The sequence below is a fragment of the Phoca vitulina genome, unplaced genomic scaffold, assembly GCF_004348235.1.
Source record: "Phoca vitulina isolate PV1807 unplaced genomic scaffold, GSC_HSeal_1.0 scaffold70, whole genome shotgun sequence".
NCBI classification, from domain to species: domain Eukaryota; kingdom Metazoa; phylum Chordata; class Mammalia; order Carnivora; family Phocidae; genus Phoca; species Phoca vitulina.
In genome coordinates, this window is record NW_022589773.1 from 6097894 (window position 1) to 6122939 (window position 25046).

Here is a 25046-nt window from a genome sequence, read left to right on the forward strand (position 1 = left end):
CCAGATTCTATGCTTTGCTAATGTTTTCCAGACACTTTTTCTTGCTAACCCAGTGTTTTTTTAAACACTGTTACGCCTTCGCTCTGGAGTTCACAACTGGTTACTCAGAACGTCTCAGGCGTCCCAATTAGAATTAGCCATCAGCCAGACACGAAGGTGTTCCATATCTAGGAAAGGAAAAAAAGTTCTCACCCCACCAGGTCCCCAAAATGACCATTTGTTTTGAAAATAGATTCTAATGAAAAAAAATGTTCTAAAACATGGCGACAATGAAGTACATGGTGACTAAGGGGTCTGTATCCAGATTCCAAGGTGGGTGTCGGAATGCCGCCGATTTACCTCCACGTACGTCCTCTGCCAAGCCTCCAATACGGCGGCTGCCTTGTCCTCGTTCCAGTTGATGTGCGAGACATACTCGTACCCCTTGAAGTGTTCGTACATTTGCTTGGGAGTCATTAACTGAAACATGGTCTGCAGGGCGTGGGCACTGTGACAGGGTGGCAAAGACACGACATCAGCATTTCCAGGAAGTTGTCCTCGCTGCTTAAAATCCTGAACACGCGCCCCCACCTCACTCGCGGCCATTCTCTCCTTCTACTTGAGCACATGTTTCCATTAAACGGGACCTGGATGGTTATTTTACTCAATAGATGGATGTACCATATTAAAGGTGTAACCTTACAAACCTTTTACAGATAGACCCCAAAATTAAATTAATAAGCAATTTCCTTTCTCAGTTTCTATTCAGTGAAACAGGAAGGGTAGGGGAGTAGATAGCTTGACCAGATACGCTGGGCTTGGCGCTGCACGCTCGCCTATGCAGAAATCCCAGCCGACGGCTCTCCCAAGGGAGGGATCTCAGACGGAGAGCACCTGACGCTTGACCCAGCGGAGTCCGTAAGGGCACAGGGGAGAATTCTTCGGCAGCCGTCAGTTGTTGGTCAGTCTGGGACAGAGCTTAGCTCACACCTCTCCACCCTATTGCTCTGACCACTGTTGCCTGCCCGCCTTATGCTTGCCCCCACTTTCTACATAATCGATCTTCTAGTCTTACAGTCACTAACTACAGTCCTGATGAAAACAGCCAATCTCCCCCTGAAAAATTCCCCACAAGGCAGTTTTTTGAGCTGGTCTGGTCCACTAGTATTTCCTAATATTCTATTACACCAGACTGCTGGCCAGGAGAACAGTTAAATATTAGTACAAGTACACTCGCAGATGTCAGGAGGGAAGTGGTTTCTGAGCAAAGGACAAAAAAAGAGATGGCTTGGATTTTTCCTCCTTGTGCTGGATTACCTGACAAGCTTCCCAGTACTATTCTTGACCGTGCCACCCACAATCAGTTCCTCTTGCCAGTGCATATACTTTCTGGATAATCCATGACATCCACCATTCAAAACAAGGGCCACATCAAGAGGCTAAAATAAAAAGACAGCCACATAATTACGGGAATTAGTAGGCAGGTCACATGCCTTGTTAAAATCCAGTGCATTAAGGGCTTATTTGTTTCAGAGAGAACATTAATAACAAGGCTAATGAGAGGCGTACGGCAAATCTTACAGCAAAATTTAGCTCTATAAACAAACTTAGCTCCATAGACAAAAAAAGGTCGTTGAGAATCAAATCTTAAAAATGAAAATAATAGGACTAGGAATTACGGAGGAAGACACCAAGCTCTCCTCTCGGCCCCCAGGAGCAGAATCAATGACCGTACTCACTTTGGTCGCGTTTTTGTTGGGGGCTGTGGCGGGGCAGTCTGGATCAGCCGGGTTGAGGCAGGGCCGGTCCATGTAACCATGACCAACTTCGGCCTTATTCAGCATTTCCTCCCAGCTGTCCACTTGATAGTTTATTTTCTTTAACTCTTCCAGGAATTCCAAAGGGTCAAAGTTTGTCCACTGCAAAGGAGGCTTACCTCTGTGAAAGAAATTAGAAGGCGAGACCATGAAAAGAGGTTTTTCCAAGCCTCCGAGCCTGCGCAGATCGTATATACTGCGTCCAGATCGCACTAGGCTTTCTGGGAGTGCGGCAACGCGGGGAGACCCTGGCACAGAAGCCGAATGCTCCTTTCCCGGGGATCAGTATGCAAACCTGAGTCAGGAAAATAATTCATGAATGGAAATGGCAAGCAGAGAGCTTGTAAATTAATGAAGAAATCAAAGACTCGTTACTGGCTGATACGTCATCTTTAATACCTGAAATCAAAATTTGCCGAAGGGTGCTCCTAAGCAGAAGACTGAGATCCAAAATTAAGGGGGGTGGGGGGGGGGGGAAGAAGAGGGAATCACAATGTCAAATTAGCACTTGCCAGCCTAATAAATGCTTCGTAAATGTCATCAATCACAATATTTGATCTCCATTACCTTCAATAATCCCATACTTATGAGCTCTCTCTGACAGCCTGGCAGTCAACCCCAAAAGCCCCCTGCTGCCTCTGCCATCACCACCATCAGGGCCACTTCCCCCCACACTCACTTTTGAATTTGTGCTGTTGACAGACCAGAAAGGCTTTTGGCTGCCTGTTATGTGGTTCAAACCACACTGTAGCTGCTTAACCAGGCTGAAGTCATTATTCAGAATCTCCCAACCAGAAAACACAAAACCCCTTATTTCCCATCTAAAACTGTACACTGAAGGTCAGGGTATGGCCACTGCAAATTGCTTTTGCAGATATGTGTAAGCCAGGACAGAAACAATAACCCAAGCACGAACTCTTGCATAATTAACTGAAAACGTCTACACTGATTAACAATTATTCCTTAAATGATGCGGTGTATATAATATCCAACTGCTAAATCGTGAAGCATCCCCTACCATGGCCTTCAAAGATAGCGGATTTCCCCCTTCAATGTCATTAATGTGATCCAAAGAAAGGTTAGTATTTTACTCTGCAGGAGGATCTTGAACTTTAACTCAATATATTTAATTCTGATACGTACGCACTAATAAATTCTCTCTCCTTAGAAAAGAACTCAAACATATGGCAGTGCTTGGTCAGCAAAACTGCAAACATTTTATTAAAGAGTTAAAAATCATACATACTCTGAAAGAATTTGCATTTTATTTGCATATAAATAGGTTGGTAAAAGTGAATGAAATTTACTGGTGCCTTCAGAACTTTTTTTTGAAAAGAGGAAAAACATTCTGCTGACATCCCCTCTCCCCCAGCTATTCACTCAAAAAATGCCCACGGAATTTCAATGTTTTTATTTCTTGTTCAAAACTGAAACAGAATAAACAATGATCAAGGAGCATCTGAAACATTCTAAAGTTTAGAAATCACAGACATCAGAAAACAAGATCACACACTTACAGTAGGTACGCTGTCCCAGATTGTAACTTTGCCCCTTCCCAGAAGCAGTCCAAAGGTGTAATAATTAAACAAGGGTAAAGATATTCTATTATCTGTCAAAGTTAAAAAGAACAGGCCACACGTTAGGCTAATGCATACCACTGAGGAATTTTTGAGAATTTCTTGCAAAAAAAAAAGAAAATATACCTGATCCATGTAACCTGTTTCTGTGATAAGTTCTCCGGATTTGTAACACAAATGTTCCAATTTCCACTGCCTAGTAAAAGAAAAAGCAGAGACAAACATTCTCATTATAGTAACGTAAGGAAATCAGTGCAAAATCGGAACTATAGAACATATAGAAACTGCAATTTCTATCACTTTTAAGTATCTGTCAAAACGAGCACAACTTTTGCCAAGTAAAGACTCAACAAGCTTGCTTTAATGAATAGATAATACTCAATTGTAATTAACATCTGGGTGTTTATGTAAATGAATGTTACCAAAGTACTTGAAAAGTCTTGTTTTCTTAAGTGTTCTCCCAATAATCTTGTTTACACCATTAATCTGCTTTTCTACATACATTGAACAACTTCAGGGAAGATAATTCAGAGTTGAATTATCACAAATTCAAAATAAGTGGAGACTAATTAGTAAGGTTTATAATACATTAACATATATTCAGGTAGGAAAATATTACTGACTTTTTTTTTTTACTGGCAGTTAATGTCCTTATTAACAGATAGTGTTCAAAATGACTTCTGCTCTTAACCATGAATGCTATAAACAACACTGCCAGGTAGACAGATTTCCTACTTTACAGTCTTTTATTCTTGTTCTGTAGAAATGATATTAAATATACTGATCAACAATTACCTCTATTATCTATCACCTATCTATTATTACAGAGTTCTGTCAACTCTAGAAAAATGCTCTGTAAGCCCATGCCTTTCCAAGTGCATCAGGGAGATAAACTTAACTTGAAACAAAGAGGAAATTTGAAAAGGGTGGGGATGGGAAAACCAGATGAAGAAAAAAATGTTTTTAAGTCTCTCTAAGCTGCTCTATTTTATTGGTCTCCTTTTTTTTTTTTGTATTGGTCACCCAAAGGAATGTTCTGGACTTAGCCCACTTCCCTGTGGAACCTTCACATCTATACTGCAGGGTTCCCAATGAAATGCCACCCCTCCCACTAGGCTTTTTTTGCCCAGAGCTACTGAAAATCACCCCTTTCTCTTGAACTCCAGGGCACTGCTGGTCCGATCTGCTTGACATCTGGACACCTGGGCCGGGGGGTGCCTGTGGTTGGCTTTGTATGTGCCCATCTACACTGATGTCTTCCCTCTTTCTAACTAGACCGTCAGTTCCTGAGTGCAGGGCTCAAGTTATTCATCCATCCTTCCATCCACTCATCCACCCACCCACCTACTCAGGCATCTATGTATATGTTCATACTGAACTCCACACAGCATCTCTCTAAAATAAATTAAATCTAGCATGAGGAGGTCCTCAATATCACTTGGTCGGTGAACTCATTTACACTTCCTTCAAGGGCATGGCTGTGCATTAGAAAAACCCGTCTTGGAGCCAGAAGAAAGGGTTTGAAACCTGGCTCTAATGTTTAATAATTGTATGAACTTGGACAAATGCTCTAATTGATCTAATTCCTGGTTTTCTCGCCTAAAAAATGAGATGGGTTAAACTAGGTGTTCTTTAAAGCTCATTCCAACGCATAAATGTTCTCGGTTCCATCTCAGATAAAGAGTGTAATTTTATGGTACAGACACTCACATCTTCTCCTTAAGTGTGTTAGTGACAAGTCCCTTCAAGATAGGGTCCCATTATGTTAAAAATGGGTCAGCATGCTTACAGTGGCCCTGGAATGCCCATTTCCAGGTTCTTTACAGGGCCTCTACTTACTAATTTTGCAAAACTGCACTGGGTAGTTGCTTCCTCTACAGAATGGGAGGGATGTGTTGAAAGGAGCGTGGTGTGCTCGCTAGTCAAGTCAGCCTGACGAAAGTGCTAGAATACCTCCTTACGTTTTCCCTTTCATCCATTACATGTATCTCATTTTGTTCTCAGGACCTCCTGAGGATAGTAGACCACAAGTGATCAGTAATTTAGTTTACAGATGAGGAAACAAGAGCGTGTGACTCATGCTGGACCCTAGGGCTCTGTCTCCAGCAAGGTGGGTCTTAGAGCCAATCCAGTTAAGCCATGGAGAGTAGAGGTTACTGTAGCAGTGACAAGTACAGATTTTCCTTTTATTCTCTCCCCTCATTCTCCCTGGCCACTGACTATGTCTACAGGGCCACTTACTCCCCTCTCCTGTGAAAAAATGTATTATCAACCACTCAGTTAAAATGTGCTTCAAAGGGGCGCCTGGCTGGCCCAGTCGGTTAAGCATCTGACTCTTGGTTTTGGCTCAAGTCATGATCTCATGGGTGGTGGATCGAGCCCTGTGTTAGGCTCCATGCTCAGCGTGGAGTCTGCTTGGGATTCCCTGTCTCCCTCTCCCTCTGCCCCTCCCCCCAACTCGTGCTCTCTCTCTAAAATAAATTGAAAAAAAAGAAGAAGAAGTGCTTGAAAGCCTTGGTGAGGGACAGGATGGGGTTAGGTAAATGCTAACTCAGTGGTCTCCTGAAAACTAGGTTTAGTGATAGTCATCTCAATAGTTCAGGGAGAAGACCCAGTTCAAATTTACAATCTAGGCAGTTAGTCAATCGTCAAACTCTCGAGTGCCCACCCTGATCTGAATGCTGGGGTGCAAGGATGGACAAGAGATGTGGTCCCTGCCCTGAATAACTCACTGTTTAAATAGAGAAGAGAAAGGACTGTCAGTTTTGCTCCAGTAGTCTCTGTATGTTTTTACTATACCCACAGCACTGTTAACTTAGCTATGAAGTTAAAGGGTAATATTTTGTGAGGCTGTGTATGATTCCTGTCAGTAAGAATTCACCAGAGTGGCTCAACCTGCCACATACACTGTAACACATACCAACTGTCAGTAACTGTGCGGAATTCGAAGAAACCAGAAGCAAGTTCTTACTTTTTCTTTTCCCATTCTTTTTAAGTTGACTAAAAGCAATTCCAACTGTAACTGCTCCAAAAATATCTTAAGCAATGAAACATCTTCAGAATGGGTGTATAGCCCCCCAGATGGCTGCCTGAAGGATCATACTCATTTTGGGTATATAGTGCCAAGATACTTACTGAAAATACATTATCATGTATTTGATTTATTACCAAAACAAAAATCAAGATTTAAAAAAAAAAATCACTTCATTAGAAAACTATCTGAACTAACACTCTAAGCATATTTCCAGGGTAACGTAACTTACTAAAACCAGCAGCTTCTTCCCACCAGCTTACCTGTTATACATATATACATGGACTCGGCTGGCCTGGAGTGCTGAGTCCAGGTGCTGTCGGAGAGCTTCCGTGGTCAGGATGTTAGCACCTTCTTCTTTCGGGGTCTGAATCATGAGTTGAGGATTAAACATAGCCTCTTCTCCAATCTTCTGGCGAGTATAATTTAATTCACGACTTACTCGTCCACCAACTGACAAACACGTACAGGTTTCAATTAGAGCAGCAACATCCCCACGAATTCATGTCCTGTTATCTCACTAAGAGGTGCACGATACATGATAAGTGCTCTCTGTTCACGAAAACATATGGCTGATGTTTGGGGGGGGGTGGGTAACATTCACTTTATGATTATTGGCAATGTTCATTTCACCAATAAAAAACATAAAAAATATTCACTAAACCGATGAACAACTGTCCTGCTCGTTGCATATGCAAATCTAATGCATACGTGCTTTGTGCACCTTCTAACTAATACACCATATGTATAAAGGGGGAGGGGGAGGGGGAGGGAAAACTTGAGACACCTTTTCCTTGCAGACCAGACCAAATACCCCTGTTACAATTTCTTTCACTTGTGTAAACAATGTGCCCCTGCAGCCCAGTTCAAGATAAACGGCTTCGATTTACACTCTTCTCCTAAATAATCTAGCAAAGGTAACAAGGAAATGTTTCTCCCCGTTGAAAAAGAAACAAGGAAAGTTTAGCACAAAACTTGCCAGGAGAAGATAAATAATGTGATTCACATCAGATGTACTTGAGAGGAAGCAAATGTATCAGCCAATGGCCCGGACGGCCAGTCTCTAGGTCCTGGCTCCATCACTCACCTGGTCAGCATCCTGGAAACAAAGGTGCCAGGTTCTGAGCTGCCCGTGACAGGCAGCCTGTGTTCCAGAAGCTCCCCCACATGATTCTGAACCTGCTGCTGGGGCCAGAACCCCTGCCCCAGTACCAACCGGCTCTCCAGCAGGTCGACCACAGTGGGACAAGCCATAGGCCAGGGCAACAAGGTGCAAGGGACATTGGTACTGCAAACTGCTTTTTTGTCTTCTTTCTCAGGTCCTACGTTATATTTCAATTATGGTTTTAGAACAAGCCAAGCTCAGAATGCTGCCACCTGGCTGGGAGGTATGGGGGGAAGGGAGTTGCAGTTCCCAACAGGGTAGGTGTGTGGGGATGCGGTTGAGGAGAGTGCTCTTGGAGAGGGTGCTTTGATCCAATATGGTCACAGGGAAGGGGCTGTTCAGGAAGGGGCCAGGAAGGCAACAGAGTGAGAGAATATCCTAGAACAGCACCCCCCCCCTTTTCCCTCTCCCTACACACACACTCCAAGCCTAGCTGGTGAGTCTGAACAGTGAGTCTGAATAGTTCCTGAAGTCACTGATAAGTTGCATGTTTACTGAAAGACAGGCCTTCAGCTGCAGTGTAGAAAGACCCTTCAACAATCATCCTAAGCTTTCCCACGAGGAGGAATCCTTTTTCTTCAAATTTAGTATTCAAGGACATAAACATTTGGTTTGGGCAAGTAAGTAAGTATTGGGAACAGCAGGTTGTTTAGTTCTCTTGGCATATTTTATAAACAAGGGGGCAGGCTAAAAAGCAAATAATGCCCTCATTAGGAAAGCTAGTCCAGATTCACAGACTGGCAGGATCATCTGTGTGGGTCCATGCAGATGGCCAAGGCCACTGCGGAATACTGTGAGGGGAGGCCGAACATACTGTGGGGTGTGTCAAAGAGGAGGAGCAACGGTGGGGGGGGGGCGGGCATGGGGGAGAGGGGAGGGGCAGAGAGGGGGAAATGATCAATCGGTTACACAAAGTATTAAGACTCCTTGTGCAGAAAACTTTGACAGATGCCCTGGGGAATTGCTGAGGACCCTGCAACCAATTTGAAGTTAAAGAAAGACCACAGGAAAACATAGGAAACTTGCAACAAAGGATAAATTTACATGAAGTCACAGGCCTTTTCAGGATGCTCTTCTAAAGCTGCCTGCAGGCAGGGTCTGGCTCCTTCTGGCAGGAATCACAATGCATTATTTCAACCAATTAACTAGTGAACTGAATTAGACTCAATCCACATTCTCTGGAGATAAAAAGGCTGTTTGAGGCTAAAAAGCCAATTATTAGTCCAGAGGTCACTTCTGAAAAGCTACAGAGCTCCAAGCCAAAGAGCTCCAAAGAGACTTTTCGGGGGGAAAAAAAGCTGAACTCCTTCCTTTTTTCTGGCTATATGACATCAATGCCCCACACCTATAAATCCTGTGTATTTCCCCGGGATCCTCAAGCATCGGCATAGCGCGTGATCCCTCGTTCTGCTTACAAAGTCCTACTTCCTTCTATCTTTCCTGAAGCTTAACTTCAGGTGAATTAAAACCACGAGGTAAAAACAAACGAGTAACAACAAAGGGGGACCACGGACATCCCCCATCCTCCTCTCCCCTGCCTAAGAGCAGCTGCCTGTGACTATAGCCGAAATAGGTGAAGACCCAAGCGAAGAGCGCATACGAAAATAAAGATCACATACAAGGTTCATGCTCCTGAAAAGAATGATCTACACTCTTCCAGACCAACCTCACAACAGATCAGTGATTTTATTACAGGGGTTTTCAGAAAGGATGCTATTTCCTACAACATACAAAATGGACCCCAGGGGCTTTATAGTGTCACTTTTTAGATGGTTTAAGATGTATATTTAAATAAATGGATATTTTTTAATTAAGGTATTTGTCATGTCTCTGGAATTGGAAATCTTTTTGTTCGTTCATCTCTTTGCTCTAGTGATAAATCTAATATTTTGCTAAATGACAACCAGTTTCAACCGAGACAAGACTATCATCGTAGGTAGACAGAGCAACTGAGTTGAAAGACCCTGAATTCTGAAGTGTCCTCAACCACCTAAGCTGTATCCTACCTTCGGGTACTGTTAAATTCGACTTATTTTTACATATTACACGGCCATATTTTATTTAACATTTCATCTTATATTTGACCAAATATGCATGTTTTTGCAAAATTATTCAGTAACTTTAAAAAAGTTTCATTGACATCCACTTTACTCGACAGGATTCATTCATCCGGCGAGCGTACGAAGGTGCCCGTCGTGTGCTCTACAGTGGGGTGCTATGGGGGGGTGAGACTGGCGTGTTCCCTGCCCCAAAAGGCTTGCCGGCCAGTGAAGCACACAGGCAGCAGACAAACACATCAATAAGCTAATCTCATGGCATGACAAGTGCCACAGAAGAAATAAAGATGGTGATGCCACGTGAGCTGGGGGACCAGTGCCTGGGCAGAGGGGGCAGCAAGTGTAAAGACCTCCTGTTTGGCTTGCTGCAGGAGGAGAGAGGAGGCCAGTGTGGCTGGAACTCGGTGAGGCCATAATTACGTCATTCACTTGGTTGCGCTGGTGGACTTAGCTCCTTCTCGGGTGTACCTGTTTCACAAACGGCACAGCCTTCATACGCTTTTTTTTTTTTTTTTTTTTTTAAAGACTTATTTACTTGACAGAGAGAGACACAGTGAGAGAGGGAACACAAGCAGGGGGAGTGGGAGAGGGAGAAGCAGGCTTCCCGCGGAGCAGGGAGCCCGATACGGGGCTCCATCCCAGGACCCTGGGCAGACGCCCAACCTACTGAGCCACCCAGGTGCCCCAGCCGTCATATGCTCTTACATCAGCATTTGCCCACGGTGCTCTGGAACAAGCTACCAGAAACAGAAACCCTTCTGGACAGAGCGATTTTATGGACTCACCTGACTTCTACTACCCTAGCAAATAAATGCCTATCCGAAATCACAACTGAGTGACAGCCCAGGGCTGTTCCTTATCTAGCCAGTCTTCCTCATCAGGCATCAGTGTGAAGCTCTACCTGCCAGGAAGCCCTACAGAACCCCTTTCAAGTGGCTGAAATTACAGGTTGCAGTTTGGGGGAAATGGTTTTTCTCCCTTTCTGTCCCATTTTCAAAGTCAAGGTCTTTCTTTATTATTTAAAAAATAGTCTACTGTTCATGAAGTACTGCATGATTATTTTTGACTACTGAGCAGAATGAGCCGTAATACTCAGTATCTGTGATGTAGATGTAGGTATACTCGGACAATATTTACCCATTTCCCTTTTTGGAGTTTACTGCTAATTCTTAATTTTTCTGCACGGAACAGGTACAATTAAAGACTTCCATGTGACAAAAGGAGAAAAATATGAAAGCTGCTTGGTAGGGATCTGAATGAAAAACAAGCTCACTACAAAAATAACATGCATATTCATCATATTCCGAGGTCCTCTTATATTCTTTTCCTTCTTCCAAATGCAACAACTTTTAACTTATATAAAATAACAACCAAACTCTTTGAATAAGACTCATGAAAAATGTTATCTCGGGATCCTGGGACACAAAACAGCCTTTTAAATTTGTGTATGTTTTGCATTTGCAAAGCCATTTCACATGCATTCTTTACCTATTTATAAATATTTTGCTCAGTGCTGCTCCCCCATCAAGCTGGGCCAAGCTGGACTGGACAGTCAGGTGATGAGAACCAGGATCAGAAGGGCTGGGTTCTGAGTCGCAGCTTTGTGACAAGTCCCTGACCCAGCTGGGCCTCGGTAACCATCTCTGTGAAATGGGATGAAAATGCTACAACTAACCTCGTAAGGTGGTGTGAGTATTAACAATGTGTGGGAAATTTCCCACACCCTTAACCAGGTGCTGAGCAGGCATCCATTCATCTGGTCATTTATTCATTTATCACAGGGCATGTCGCATCACCCTTACTTTACAGAAGAGGAAAAGCAGCTGCAGTTTGGTTGACTGGCCCAAGGTCACCCAGCTGATAGGAGGTGGAACTGACCCTCAATCCTGCGTCCAACTTCCCTGAGAGCCTTGTGGCTCCTGAGCACTTGTTGAGGATATACCTCTAGGAGAGCCAAATTCCATATACCTGACAACATCAAGCTCACAGCTAGAGCTTTTAGAATGCTCGAAAAATATTACGCGGGACAAACAACTGGTATTTTTTATTTAAAGGACAACAACATTGTCTCCCAGAGTGTTTACCGCCACTGAGGAGATCGTTTTTGGGTGGCTGCGGACAGGCCCCCGTTTTCCTTCTGGTCCCCAGAGGGGCCTTAGAGGGGGGCAGAGAGATGAGGGCACACAGAAAGCAAGCCGTCTTATGCCTCTTTACCTGCAAATTCTCTAGAAATCTGAGGCTTAAGCCAATTCTCCGAAAGAGGTGGGGTAAAAAGCATCAGTTGTGCAAAGAAGTTCTTGCTGAAGCTCTGCTGATCCTTTCCTCCCTAAATCAAACCATTACGGCTTTCCAAGGTGAAGAAGGGCCAGAACAGGCGGGAAACCATTCCACCCGGGGGTCCATACCTCTGGGCCAATGCTATTCCAATCCATGGTAGACGAGAGATGCTCCCCTCATGATGCTCTCCCGTTGTGTACCATTCCTCAGCATGGCCTCTGTGCAGAGCTTAATAAACGCCTGCAGCATTCATGCAAAAAGCTTTTAGCAAAAGCTTATTGTGATCCACATAAAGGTGATCTGAGGGACCAAACGAAGTGCTGTTCCCAGTAAATTCCAAGTCCTTTCAGGGAGGCACTGCCTGCTGCCCACTTACCTCGGCACACTAGGCGCATGCGCACACTCAGCGTGTCAGAGGAATGAATGAATGAACAGCCTCAATACAGAGCCTTGGGAACAGGCAGTCATCTGTATAAGATATTAATTCTTCCCAAAGCCTCAAAAAGTCAATCAGTCAAAACAAATGACCCTTTCAGCCTGAAAAGTACCCACTCAGAGTCCAATTAGGAAAATGGGGTCTGTGTATATGCAAGCTGAGCATTTGCATTTGATTAATCCCATGAATTATCTAACAGCCTCTAGAGAGATTTTTTTTTCTTCCCTTTTAGTTACTTCAGGTCCTTCTTTCAATGTTGCGATTAGTTATTGTGAGGGTGAAAAACTACAAATCTCCAAAAGGGTGTAACTGCAAAATTATTAGCACCAGCTCATTTTCTAAATTGAAAAAAATGAAGATTCCGTAATTTGGGCAATTGGCTGAAAACTCCTGAGCTGTGAGTTTTAGTCACTCTTCCAGCCATCTCTTTTATTCATGACTAGCCAACTGCTGCTTAAGCTTCTGGGCTGTTTTTCTCCTCGTGGGATTGTGCCCTTGGGTGTTGCCATGGGAAAGTGCTAGAATCAGATAGCCCAAAGAGAATTTGCCTTCATGAAGTGAGCCCAGTGAGTGAAAACCACAAAAACAAGACAAGAGCAGGACACATCCCCACACCTCCCCAGGGACAGCCTGGGGGGGGGGGCGGGTGGTAAGGAGGGCGGAACTCGGTAGAAGGGGGAGCGGGCCTGAGCATGCGCCTGCCACAAGCCCCCACACCAGCTGTTTGTGGTGCCATCTGTTACCGCCCAGGCTGCTTCTCTGAATGGCTTTCCCTGAAGCTGCCCGCTCACCCTGTCGGACACGATCAGGTCAGCTCAGCACTGTGTCCACCCTGGACCTGCCGCCTGCCACAGCTCCCCCCCACCTGGTATTCTCTCCAGGGCCACCAGCTCCCAAGATGACACTGCATCTGTTGGGAGACCCATTCTTCCTCAGTCACTTGCTGCTGTGGCAAATGAGAGCTGCGGTCAACCCCACCAAAGACAGGCCGCATGAAGTCGCAGCCTGCGGACTCAAGGATGTTCCTGGCATCCAGCGGGATGTAACAGAATGGAGCTCTGCTCTATGCCTAAGCTGCGTACTTGCCCAGTGTGAACTGTCCCAGGCCCTACCATGATTTCACCTGGAATGCTCAAGTCCACAAGCCAAGCAGATGCAAACCCAAGTCCTGTCCTTCTGCAGGAGCTGAGCAAGCCTGGGAGGGTCTGACACAGAGCAGCATGCTCAATCAGAGGCAATGCTGGACCAAGAAGCAGAACCCGGGACCAGAGACAGTGTTGTGATCAAGTCCCAAGTTCTTAGTTAAGGCCTCCTCAAATCTTCATTAAAAAAACAAAAACCACACAACCCAATCACAACAACAAAAGCCAAGTGCTTGCTCGGTGGTGGGGCTTTCTAGCCCAGCATTCGGGCTGCTGAATAACATTAACCCAGGCTCCCTTCTCCCAGCTTCTGCGGGGGGCTGACATCACCTCTCTGCTCTGAACAGTCTTCCTGCTGTTGTCCGGCCCAGGCCTCTTTGTACCGGCCTTCTCCTTGAGCAGCACAGGGGAGAAGACAATGTGAGTCCCCACCTCCACGGGCAGGCTCCGGGGGCCCTGAGGAACATCAGGCTGGCCTGATTTAGCTCCCACACCCTCCCCAGGGGGTACTTTCAGGATTTTGTTGCCATCAGGATTAGCTGGATTAGGGGCAGATGCATAAGGACCCCCTGGTGTTGTGAGGAAGTTTCATCACCAGGTCAGCATGGTGCGACCTATATTCTGTCACCACCACCACTCCTCATAGCCACCAACTGGAAAAGGGGAGGGGGCAGCAGGAGAAGTGCTTTGAGTGCAAAATGCATGAACTCGGTACAGCTATAAATTCCCCCATCATGCACTTCCAAGGGTGTGGGCCATTCAAGACCGTCCTCCTTTCAAGCAAGAGCCCTACTGAAATGGGTCTGACAGTGGCCCTAAGTGGAGTGGTAAGCGGAGCTGCCCCAGAAAAACAACACAAAGAAACTTCTAGTCCTTTGCTAAAACCAGGCAAGCAATTTGGGAAGAGAACTGCGCTGTTGGAACCTTATATTATGGTCCTATCCCATGGAGTGGGGGAGGCCTCCAATTTATTTGAAGGAAAACAATGTGGGCAGGAGTGGGGGCTGGGCAGTAAGAGGACGGCCTGAAACAGAGGAACAACTCTTAACGCCTTTTAAAAATTCAGTGACTGAAACTTTTCCTCCCAAGAAATCACTTGGCCCTTTTACCTACCGGAACCCGCATCCTGGCTGCCACTCACGTGCACCCTGCATGAAGTAAACACGATCAATAGAGAAAGCAATGGGATTTCTTGCAAGTGTGTGCGTGTGCGTGTGTGTGTGTGTGTGTGTGTGTGTGTGTGTTATAGAACAGTCCCTCTTGCACAGAACTGGGCTGTTCCATCAAAGCCGTATCTGTTATATTTCTGTCTTTCTCTTCTGTTTGGCGTATTCACCAACAAGAGAAAAGGAGGTAAGCTTTGGCGGCCCTGACCTGCAGCTGGAACACAATACTTTCGCACAGCCCTGCCGACCCCTGACATAAATTTTACACCGCAGCTGGCATTTACACACTCAGCATTACCATATGTATGGTTGCTCCGTGCTAATTATGCTAATCACCTGTCTAACTGGCTGCTTCGAAAAATGGTTGTATTTAGCACTCCAGTGCCTACCAATGCGGCTTACTGTGTGGCTGAAATGTACATTCAGACGGCCCTGAATGGCAAGATTTTTCCACGTTGCTGGCTACATTCAGGCCTCAGAAAAATTTATTCAAGTCAACTGGTTTCGGTCCGCAACAAAAAAGTTACGAGAAAAAAGTGAGTGTGTTCTTGCCCTAACATTCTGGATCTGCTTGCAAGCAAAATGATAAATCAATTGGTGTGGGAAACAAAAAGGGAGAGAGATTTCTTTTGGGAGCCATGTGAAACTGTAGCCTATTAAAAAAAAAAAAAAAGAAGAAAATAAAGGGTCATCCTATTCCCCAAATCTCTAGAAAGAGCAGTTAATAGATATTTAGCCCTAATCCCAATTCTCTCAAATTGCAGGCTTTGTTTGCAATTAAGCAAGGTATTAAACATGTGCAATTTTCTTTTTTTTCTGGATCATGTGTGGACTAAAATGATGGCACCATATTTATCATTTTTAAACTTATTGCAACAATGTATGAACCTCATGGGGAAAAAAGCCAGGTAAGAGGAAAAATAGTTTCTTAGGCAGCTAGGGAAAATTCTTTTATTATGCTCTCTTAGAAAACTTCCATTTAAAAAGACATTGTGTGATATTTACGTCTATTTTGTGAAGTTTTCTGATTTGTCCCCTAAAGGAGCAAAGGAAATCAGGGAATGGGGGTGGGGAAATGGGAGAATTCAAAACAGAAAAAAAAAAGTGCTGGGGGAGGGGTAGAGAGTCAAGAAGCCTACATTTTCCTTAATCTCAAAATTCCCATTTTTATCATCACTGTTTCTAAAAGCAACGTTCTCAGATCACTCTATAGTATGGACTTCTAAAATCAGGATAATATTATTGCAGGCTGTTTAAACAATTCCCCAAGTTCAAACTGAAACCCCATTTCCTTCTAACTCACAAAATACCTTCATATTAATGTTTAAAAACCCTAAATGTAGTCAGTCTAAGGACTGCTTAGTATGAGATTATTTGGATGTACAGATAATGTCTAGGCGGTCCAATTTCCCTGAATCGCCTACAGCACTGTAAAAACATGTTTTACTGGAGGGGCAGCCCAAAGTGGCCAGTTACTCTCTTACCTCCAAAGGATCATCATTAGTAGATGCTTTACTGAAATCTAGAAACTGGGAGCAAACTGGAAGTCCACTTATTTTGCAAATATATCTTGGGCTGCCCCCCAGTGCTACAAAACACCAGAGCAGCTTTGTGATCAATCTTAGGTGTACACACAGAGAAGGTGCACCGACCCAGCAGGCTTTCTCAGACCCAGGAGAGGGTGGTGAGAGAAGCTGCTCTCTCCTCGCCTCGCTTCACCCACCTTGCAATTTAACTTACAGCAGATGAAAAGGGTGACGCTCACCGATGCTGCTATGAAAACAACAGCTTTGTTCCTATCAGCCCCTCCCCACTCCGTTCAACATTTTATAAACTTATCTGACCCAGTGAAGCAACATTATCCAAGCCACATCTTGCTCTCTTTGGCATCCCAATTCAAGTGGCTTTTGTTTGCCAGTAAAAAGTATTAATTCATCTAGGTTTTTGCAGTTCCAAATCTTGACCGTACAGGCAAAAATCCAAACACCATGACCACTACTGAGCCACTGTAGAGCTTACCTCTCTTTCCCTCCCGATCTCGCTCTTCTTTAATAGGAGATGGACCACCCTGCCTCATGGCACAGAGCAGTGTTTACATTGCAGTACTTGACTGTGTAATACATCTGGCATTTTTGGGCAGGATTCCTGAGCTAGGGGCCAGAAGCCCTTAAGCAATGATTTAAGGGGAAAAAAATCATGCGCATTGACTTAACAAAGCCCACTTCCAGTTCCTTTTGCTTACTTCTGTACATGTTTCATCAATAACTGAAAACTCTCTCGGTTGATAGTTTCTGGGGAAACCTACCGTTTCTCTTCATTTATCTTAACGATAATAAATCAAGCTTGTGTGGTGGCACAGAGACTTGCTTCTCACTAGTCTCACCTTCACGGCCAGTGGTGTTTTGGGACCCATGTGCAGTGTGGACTATTTGGGCCAACTCACACCTGGGTTTCTAGAAATAAGGTCCTGCCTCCACATTATAAATCTCTCCAACAACAAACTTGTCATTCATTAGCAGGTACCTGACTGCCCACCAACGACACAGGTTCCCTAACACATAGTTCTTCCAACTATGCTCTAAACCCAAATACAACAAAATAGTCATAGTCTTGAAGGGACTGGGGACAGGATGCCTCTTTCCTCTATCTTTCTCTACAACAGTCAAGGGGTTTCTCAATGGCAGCATTCTACTGTTTTGGAAAATGGAATTATTTGTGTCAAACCTACAGATACACACACATAGAAAAATGGGTATTGCCATGTAAAGGAAAAAAACAACCCTAAATCCAGTTTAAGGGAAACAAATCCAATAGGTTTTATCACGAAGGACCCAAATTCAGAGTTTGGAAACAAAGAACAAGTAATAAAAGTGCTTATATTTTGATGACACTGATGATATCTGTGTAGTCAAGGAAGGCTCCCACTAAGAAAATCCCAAGGAGTTTTCTCATTATGAACTGCTGGAAGTGCCTTCATGAGCAAAACCCTCTGCTCTCTGGGACCTCTCATGTGGATGGACCATCTAATGTGGCAGAGTCGACCAAAATTTGGATAAGGAAATCTGTCCTCTTCCATGTTCCTTTTGGCTTTGGTGGGAGTTCCATCCAGGGAGAACCTGAAGTATGGTGCCTGGGTGGGAATGTCTTGGTTTACATTTCACTTACCATCTCAAGAAATGCTAAAGGACCCAATTCTTCCATATTTCACACAACACATTAAACACAGGGGACCAAGACTTATTTTACACTCCATTTGTCAATGAATTCTAAGGCACCTCAAAAGTCCATAAAAATGCCATGACTCTTCAATAGGGGAAGTGCATCTTCTGCTGACAAGACCCCATCAAAGAGTAAGGTCTGGGAACCAACCCTTACCAAGATAAGAACCTCAAGGATGCAAATGGCAGCGTTGCATTTGGTATCTCCCACAGCTGGTTAGAAATAATACATTTTCTAATTCCCTCCTGTCAGTTTGTGATTAACCAGATTTACTACCATTTCAGATTTCACACTAGTAACTCCAGAGATCCACTGGGAGGAAATGATTAGGGCAGTTTAGGAGTAGGTGGGGGGGAGGAAGGATGGGAGGGAGAGAAGAGGGGGAGGGAGAAGAGGTTCTGGGAGCCAGTGAAGGGCAAAGGAAACAGTATTATAATAATAGAATCACACAGGTCTGGTGATTATTTAGGGATGTCTTTCTTCAAAATAGTATCAAACTAGTGCTGAGCTAAAATGCTATACTTCCGCAAATCGGCCTCTATTAAATATGGTCTCCTGCATAATAATTTTAAAATATTTCCGTATTTGTTTTAAAAGCTAAAAAGACCTTTAAAAATCAAACCCCCTCCACCTTCCCTACCTCCCACCCCCATAAAATAGACTACTCTTCTGGGTCTAAATCTGGGCAGATAGCTGGCATGAAGCTGGGGCGGTGGGGGGGTGGTAAACCACGAAAGCAACCCCTTCCGCTGCACAAATGTGACCCGCCCCCCTCCCCCCCCCCCGCAACAGGAGAAGAAGGGCAGACAAGTTACAGCTTGGCCTGAGTGGACAGAGCTCCGGGGGTCACGGGGAGGTCAGCTTTGAAGGAGAAATCCCAATGAAATATAAACACAGTATTGTGGAAACCAGACAAATCTCCCATAGCTTGTCCAGCCAGCGTTAATCTCGCCATCAGCTGTGGTGCATAATCCAAACAAACGGATCCGGCGGTTCGTACATCTGGAAGCTGTCATCTTCTGGGGCCTCCAAGCGGCAGTCCGTGTATCTGATACAGCCCATCGCCCAACCTGGCTTCTTCTACACCCCTTGGGAGGGTCAAGAGTGGCAGGCAAAGAGACATGGAGGATTCAGAGGGTCAGGTGCCCTGGGGAGAAGGCACCTGAGGCTATTTGGTATTTTAAAGCAATTATTGTTAGGTATTAATTTTTCAGTCGTTTTTCTCCAAATATGACGAAAACCACAACTCCTTGCACCTGTATGCAGGCGCCCGCTTTGCAATCTAACCAATACCTACCTAATAAGCATTTTCATTTTTTAAAATGCACAGGGGACCAGGGAGAAGAAAGGAGCTGCATTTCAGCAGGTCTTTCGATCCCTTGTGAAAGGCACCCAAACTGACAGCCCCAGAGAGCAGAAACTGGGGGATCACTTTGAAAAGGGGCGGTAAAATCAGAGCCCACACGGCCCATACAAGCTCAAGGCCTCAGCCCCTCACTGTGCCTTTGGCTCTGCGGCAGAAGGGCACCCGGGGGAAAGTGGTTTGTGACAGGAGCATCTGGAGGAGAGCTAGACCACCGAAGAGCTAATGTACTGCGCAGGCTGCCGAAAGGAGCTCTCGTTTCAATATGAACTAAGTCCACTGGTGTCTTTTTCTGCTTTTTACAAAGTCACCTTCATGCAAAAACCTTCATCTTACTGTTCTTGAAATGCAACAAGGTCTGTCTTCAAAATTAAATGACCCAAAGGAAGAAAATACTCTAATATACAGCTTTTTCTTTCTTCCATGGCTTGCCCCCTCCCATGTCAACTTGTCATGCTGTTTTTTTTATTTGATATTTAATGTAATTCTAAGAAAACACTTAAATTATTAGAATAAAAAAATTAGTTACCATTAGTTACCTAGATCAGTAAATATGGAGATGCGGAGGGGGCATTATCTTAAAGAAGAAAATTCTTTTGCATTTATGGCGGTCTATTTGCAGCCACAACTCCATCATAATAAAAGCCTTCCATCTGCACAGCAGGGGTCTTCCAATTGGAATCTATTATCTCAACCAGTGCTTCTCAATTGGGGTGATTTTGCGCATTCTCCCGCCCCCCACCCCCATTTGGCAATGACTAGAAACATCTTTGGTTGTCACAACTGGGAGGTTGCTACTGGCATCTAGTGGGTAGAGTTCAGGGATGCTGCTAAACATCCTACAATGCACATGGCAACCCCCTTAATATAGAATTATCCAGCAAAATGTCAATAGTGAGAAAACTTGCTCTGAACTGCAAGAAAGGATGGTGAAGTTCATTTATCTCCTACAACTGCCTGAGTTCAAGCCAAGAACACTGAAGGCGTCATACTAGCAAGGAACAAACTTGAGAGCACTTACAAACATCAAGCAGACATTAAAAACATTTTTAAAAATTTTTCTTAAAAAAAAAAAATCAAAGTCACAACTTGCGTCCTCTCCCCTCGCTAGCCTCCAGAGATGTTAATAACCAAACACAAGGCAATATGGATTCATTTCAAGGCTGTTACTACCCTTTGCAGTAAAAGAAGCCAGGGGGTGGGCAAAGCTTGGGGTGGGGGGGGACGCTCAAAGAGATAAATGAACGTTCTGTCACTGGAGAGCTGTCAACAACAAACTTGTGTCCGAGACAGCGTTGGAGGGGGCGTAGATATTAAAGGAGACGGGAGGACAAAGGTGCTAAGCCAAAAGGAAAAGCCAACTGAGAAATGGGCAAGATTACAAATAAAGTTATTTGCCTTCTGTGCCCAGAAGGGTGAAATCCAGGTGAAGCACACCAGCAACAGGCAGCACCCTAGGGGCCAAATACGCTAGTGTGGAGAACAACACAGGCAAAGAAGGGCTAAAAGGAAGAGCCTGCCACTCAGCCAAACGCCCTGCACACACCAGAGACCTTCCTGCCATGCGGCTCGGCCCTGGAGGCCTCCGGGCTCCCCACCTCAGACTGAAGTCCCAACCAGAGGCAAGCACTTGGGAGTCCTGTCCGCTGAGCCTTGCTCCTGGAGCGCCCCGGCACCCCCAGCTCTCCAAGCCCTGCGGCCTGGCTCAGTCCCTCCCTGTCCAGGCTGTCCTGGACGGCGTTCCTGCCATCCCGCCATCCTGCGTCTGGTCTGGGTGCCCCTGCTGGGGTGGAGGTCCTCTGAGAGCACGGACTGTGGCCTTTCACCAACACCTCTCGGAGCTGAGCGCAGTGCCTGGCACAGAGCATACACAGAGAGCGTGCGCTGAAGGAATACTTTTACATTTAAAGAACAATTAGTCTCTCCCTGACCTTGCCGCCACAGGCTTGTGTTTCGGTAACAGATGTCCACTACATCATTCCACATACTCTTTTCCTGAACCTCATGACTCCAATCACAAGTGAGCTACATTTGATATTTTTGACTTGCAAATACTATAACCCTAAGACCTAAGCTAGCACCTAATGCATATTGAGTTTCTTAAAAGAAACTGGTTGCTGTTGCAATGATTACAGCAGTCACTGTACGAACATTTTAACAACAGAATCAAAGAATTCTTATCACCAGTGCGATAAAAATATGAGAGAGTCTTCCTTATCTAGCTTATATTGGTCTGCACAGTGTGGCCCATGTATTCAAACGGTCTTTATAAAGCCACATTCCCCCAGCACGCTGAAGCATGAAAGTCAAATCAATGATACAGCCTAGCAAGTGGATCCTTTTAATTTGCTGACTATGTTAAAAAGATAACAATTATTTTGGCAAATACAAGGATATATGTAGTAAGTCTATGTGGAGACACAAATACAAAGGTAAGTGGAGATATACACAGTTGAACAACACAGGTTTGAACTGTGTAAGTCCACTTATATGCAGATTTTTTTCAATAAATACAGTAGAGTACTGTAAATATATTTTTTCTTCCTCCTGATTTTTGCAATAATGTTTTTTTTCCTCCAGCTTACTCTATTCTAAGAATAAAGCATGTGATACATATAACACACAAAATACGTGTTAATCGACTTTATGTTATTGGTAAGGCTTCCAGTCAACACAGGCTATTAGTAGTTAAGTATTTGGAGAGTCAAAAGTTACACATGGGTTTTCAACTGTGCAGGGGTCGGTGCCCCAAACGCCCCACACTGCTCAAGAGTCAACTGGTAGATACATGTATTCGTGTATAGGTATGTAGATATACATATCTCCAGTTGCCTTTGCCTATTTAGCTATGTAGTGTGTGTGGTATGTCTTTTTTTAAAAAAAAATCATGGGGGAAATAAGCATTTTCCCAAACTGTCCCTCAGCATTCCTCTCTCCTTAAAAATCTCTTATGTTTTTCTCAGTCTTTCGTTTTTTAACTAGGGAAATATGCAATCTCTATTCGTTTGGTTTCTTTAGTGTAGCAAACACCCCCGTTTATGCTCAGAACATTTATAGTCTCCATTAAGAAAACAACCATCTAACAGACTTCCTTGCTGATAGTGATGAGTAATTTATCAGAGATTAAAGTACAATTAACCTGCATTCCAAGTTGCTCCTCATTTTCCTCTGCTACAGTCTAGGACAGCAGGAAATTCCAACTCCTGAAAAAAAACGCTTACACTACTTACTGTTGATATGAACACCAAGCTCACTACCTCATAAACAAGAACTCCTCACTGTTACCTCTTCTTTGAACTTAAGTCAAAATTATAAAATGACATGGTGGTCTCATGAGATCCCGGGTTGGGTTTACCTGTATTTATGAAACTATTGCTTCTTCTACATGGGAAGAGTCTAGCACACAATGAATGAATGAATGGATGAATGAATGAATGGATGACAAATCAAGAGACCAAGTTGACTTAAGTCATTAGGAGGCAAAGTGGACATTTTTGTAAAATGGAACAATAATTCAGTTATTACAGGTAAAAACATCACATACACTATTGTGTTATAAAAATAAGCATAATAATAGATAACTACTTTATTGAGTTGTGAGACATGTGTTAATAAACAGTAATGGTAGTTGAGCAACAAGTGATAGTATTAAGTAAGTAACACTTGGTTAAAGAACCAGTGAGCCACACTGAAACCACCAAAACAGAAATGGGAAGACAAACAACTGAGGCCCAAAGTCGGCAAAATGAGTCCTATCTGAGGTGTCACTCCTTCACACTCTCTCACTAAGCTAGAGCCCAGGTGACACTGCCACTAATCATGTTCCTCCTCCTTCCAGGACTTGAAACAAACTGTCACATGCAGAAACAGTTGCTTCTAGAAATATACAATGTTAAAAAAAATAAATCACATTATTTCTCTTTACACTTATTAAAGGTCTACTGAAAAATCTTGCTCAAAACAGCAAAAAATTATCTTTTGTCATCACCACTGACACCTAACAAATTTGTTGGTCTGAGTGGTGTAAAGTGAACAGATGCACAGAGCTGGGAAGCCCCTCAGCTCGTCCCTTGTTCTGTCCTAGGACCTACGGTAGCTCCCCACAGTCTAGCCAATCACATCATTTCCCAACTACAGCCTACTGCCTCGGGCACACCTGCATCACAGCCTATTCCCACCACACCAGGAGCCTCCACTCAGCTGGGGCCTCTGCTTAACCCCTCTTTCTGAGCTTCTGCCCAGACATCCCTCCTTCCTTCTCTCTCTTTCCAGGTCATCCTAATTTACCTCAGCACTTCCATGGAAGCTTTTTTTCCCATTTGACTTTCATGGCCCACTTCAACTGTGAGCTCAAATTTACTGCAAGCGCACTCAACACCAGTATTTTCAATTGCGAGCGTTTGTGCACAAGGAGTGTCTCACAGACGGGACATGATAGGTACTCCGTAAACTTGGTGCTAAGGTATAAGACATATTGGTGTATATATAAGGTATAAGGTATATTGATGCTCAATAAAACTCTTCTTTTATCTACCAATGACAGGGAAATGCTCAACTGAGGTAAATTACCCCACGGATTCAATCCAAAGAATAGTTTTGTATTAATTACCAACCTACTTAAGGCAAGAATGTTTTCTGTTCTTAATTATTTGGACTATTATTTTAATTGTCACTTCTCAATTAAAGACTCCACCATATGCTTGCAAAACACTGAGAACTGAATCTTCACAAACAAGGCAAACTTAACAAAATATTCTCCAAGGTTAGCTTTCCAACAGCATTCTGAAAGGGATCAGTGACGTAATTACACATACAACTCTCAGGCTTCCAAATTTTGTGTTAGGTAGCTTTCACTAGGAATGCTCTAGGTAGTCTGGTTTGAAATATCTACATAATTACCTCAATCCTTCCTTCCCATCCCATTGTAAAAGATATCCAAAGCAGTATTTAGGGGTTAAAATGTTTCCAAACAGCAAGACTGTCACTTTCCAGAAAAAGAATTAAAAAAACAACCACCCACAACAAGAACCCAAAAAAACAAAAACCCGTATCACCAAAAGAATGTAAAATGTTTCCGTCTTGAGGGGCGAGGGGGGATCTATTTTAAATTTACAACTGCTTTAAAAAAAAAAAAAGTCTTCAAGAACCCCCAAATGGAGAAATGTTGGATAAAGGACTGGCAGAACCCCTTGGAGAGCTCCTGTGTGGCCCCTCCCTCCAAACCCGAGTTCTTAAAACACATTTCTTCTTTCAGCCTGCAAAACGCAGCCTTGCCCCGAAATCATTCCATTTAAAAAGCCCCCACCCTCGAGGAAACATTAATCTACTTTGCAAACATGCGTTCCAGTCTATGCTTTACTGTTTTTTATTTCAACTCCTTTCCTCCCTACCCCCACTTTTTTTTTTTTTTTTTGTACCTTGAGACAAATGTTTTTTTCCCCCAGAGTTGAAAGCTGTCCAAAAACAGGACCACACACGCCGCTGCCTCCGCAGGCCCGCGCTGCGCCCGCCCCCCGCCCTCCCCGGCGCGGCGGCCGCGGCCGCCGGGGGCGCGCACACTCCCTCCAGCCGGAGGGGTGGCCTCTCTCTGCCCCCCCACTCTTTCTCTTTGGACGTGCTGGGTGGGGGTGGGGGAGGGAAGGACGCCGAGGACGAGAGCCAGGAGCCGAGAGGCCTTCCTCGGGCCGCGTCTCGGGCGCGGCGGCAGTGAGCGGCGGCGGCGGCGGCAGGCCCCGGGGGCCCCCGGCCGCGCAGAGTGGTCCGTCCCGCGGAGGGGCCCCCGCGCCCCCGCCGGCCCGCCCTCGCCACTCTCTCCCA

At 44.5% G+C, this 25046-nt stretch overlaps 1 protein-coding gene across 7 annotated transcripts in view; it reads right to left on the bottom strand.

Annotated features, from left to right (window-relative positions):
• PTCH1 (patched 1) overlaps positions 1 to 25046 on the bottom strand; it is a 59093-nt gene that overhangs the window by 31766 nt on the left and 2281 nt on the right. For 6 of the 7 annotated variants that reach the window (XM_032392885.1, XM_032392893.1, XM_032392890.1 and 3 more), the window contains exons 3-8: positions 6668 to 6857; positions 3500 to 3569; positions 3314 to 3405; positions 1719 to 1917; positions 1297 to 1418; positions 340 to 487 (exon numbers count right to left, since the gene is read on the bottom strand). In XM_032392885.1, coding sequence (XP_032248776.1) covers positions 340 to 487; positions 1297 to 1418; positions 1719 to 1917; positions 3314 to 3405; positions 3500 to 3569; positions 6668 to 6857 — 821 coding nt within the window. Of the gene's footprint in view, positions 1 to 339; positions 488 to 1296; positions 1419 to 1718; positions 1918 to 3313; positions 3406 to 3499; positions 3570 to 6667; positions 6858 to 24646; positions 24715 to 25046 lie in introns of those variants that run through there. The other variant, XM_032392891.1, reaches the window with a different exon arrangement.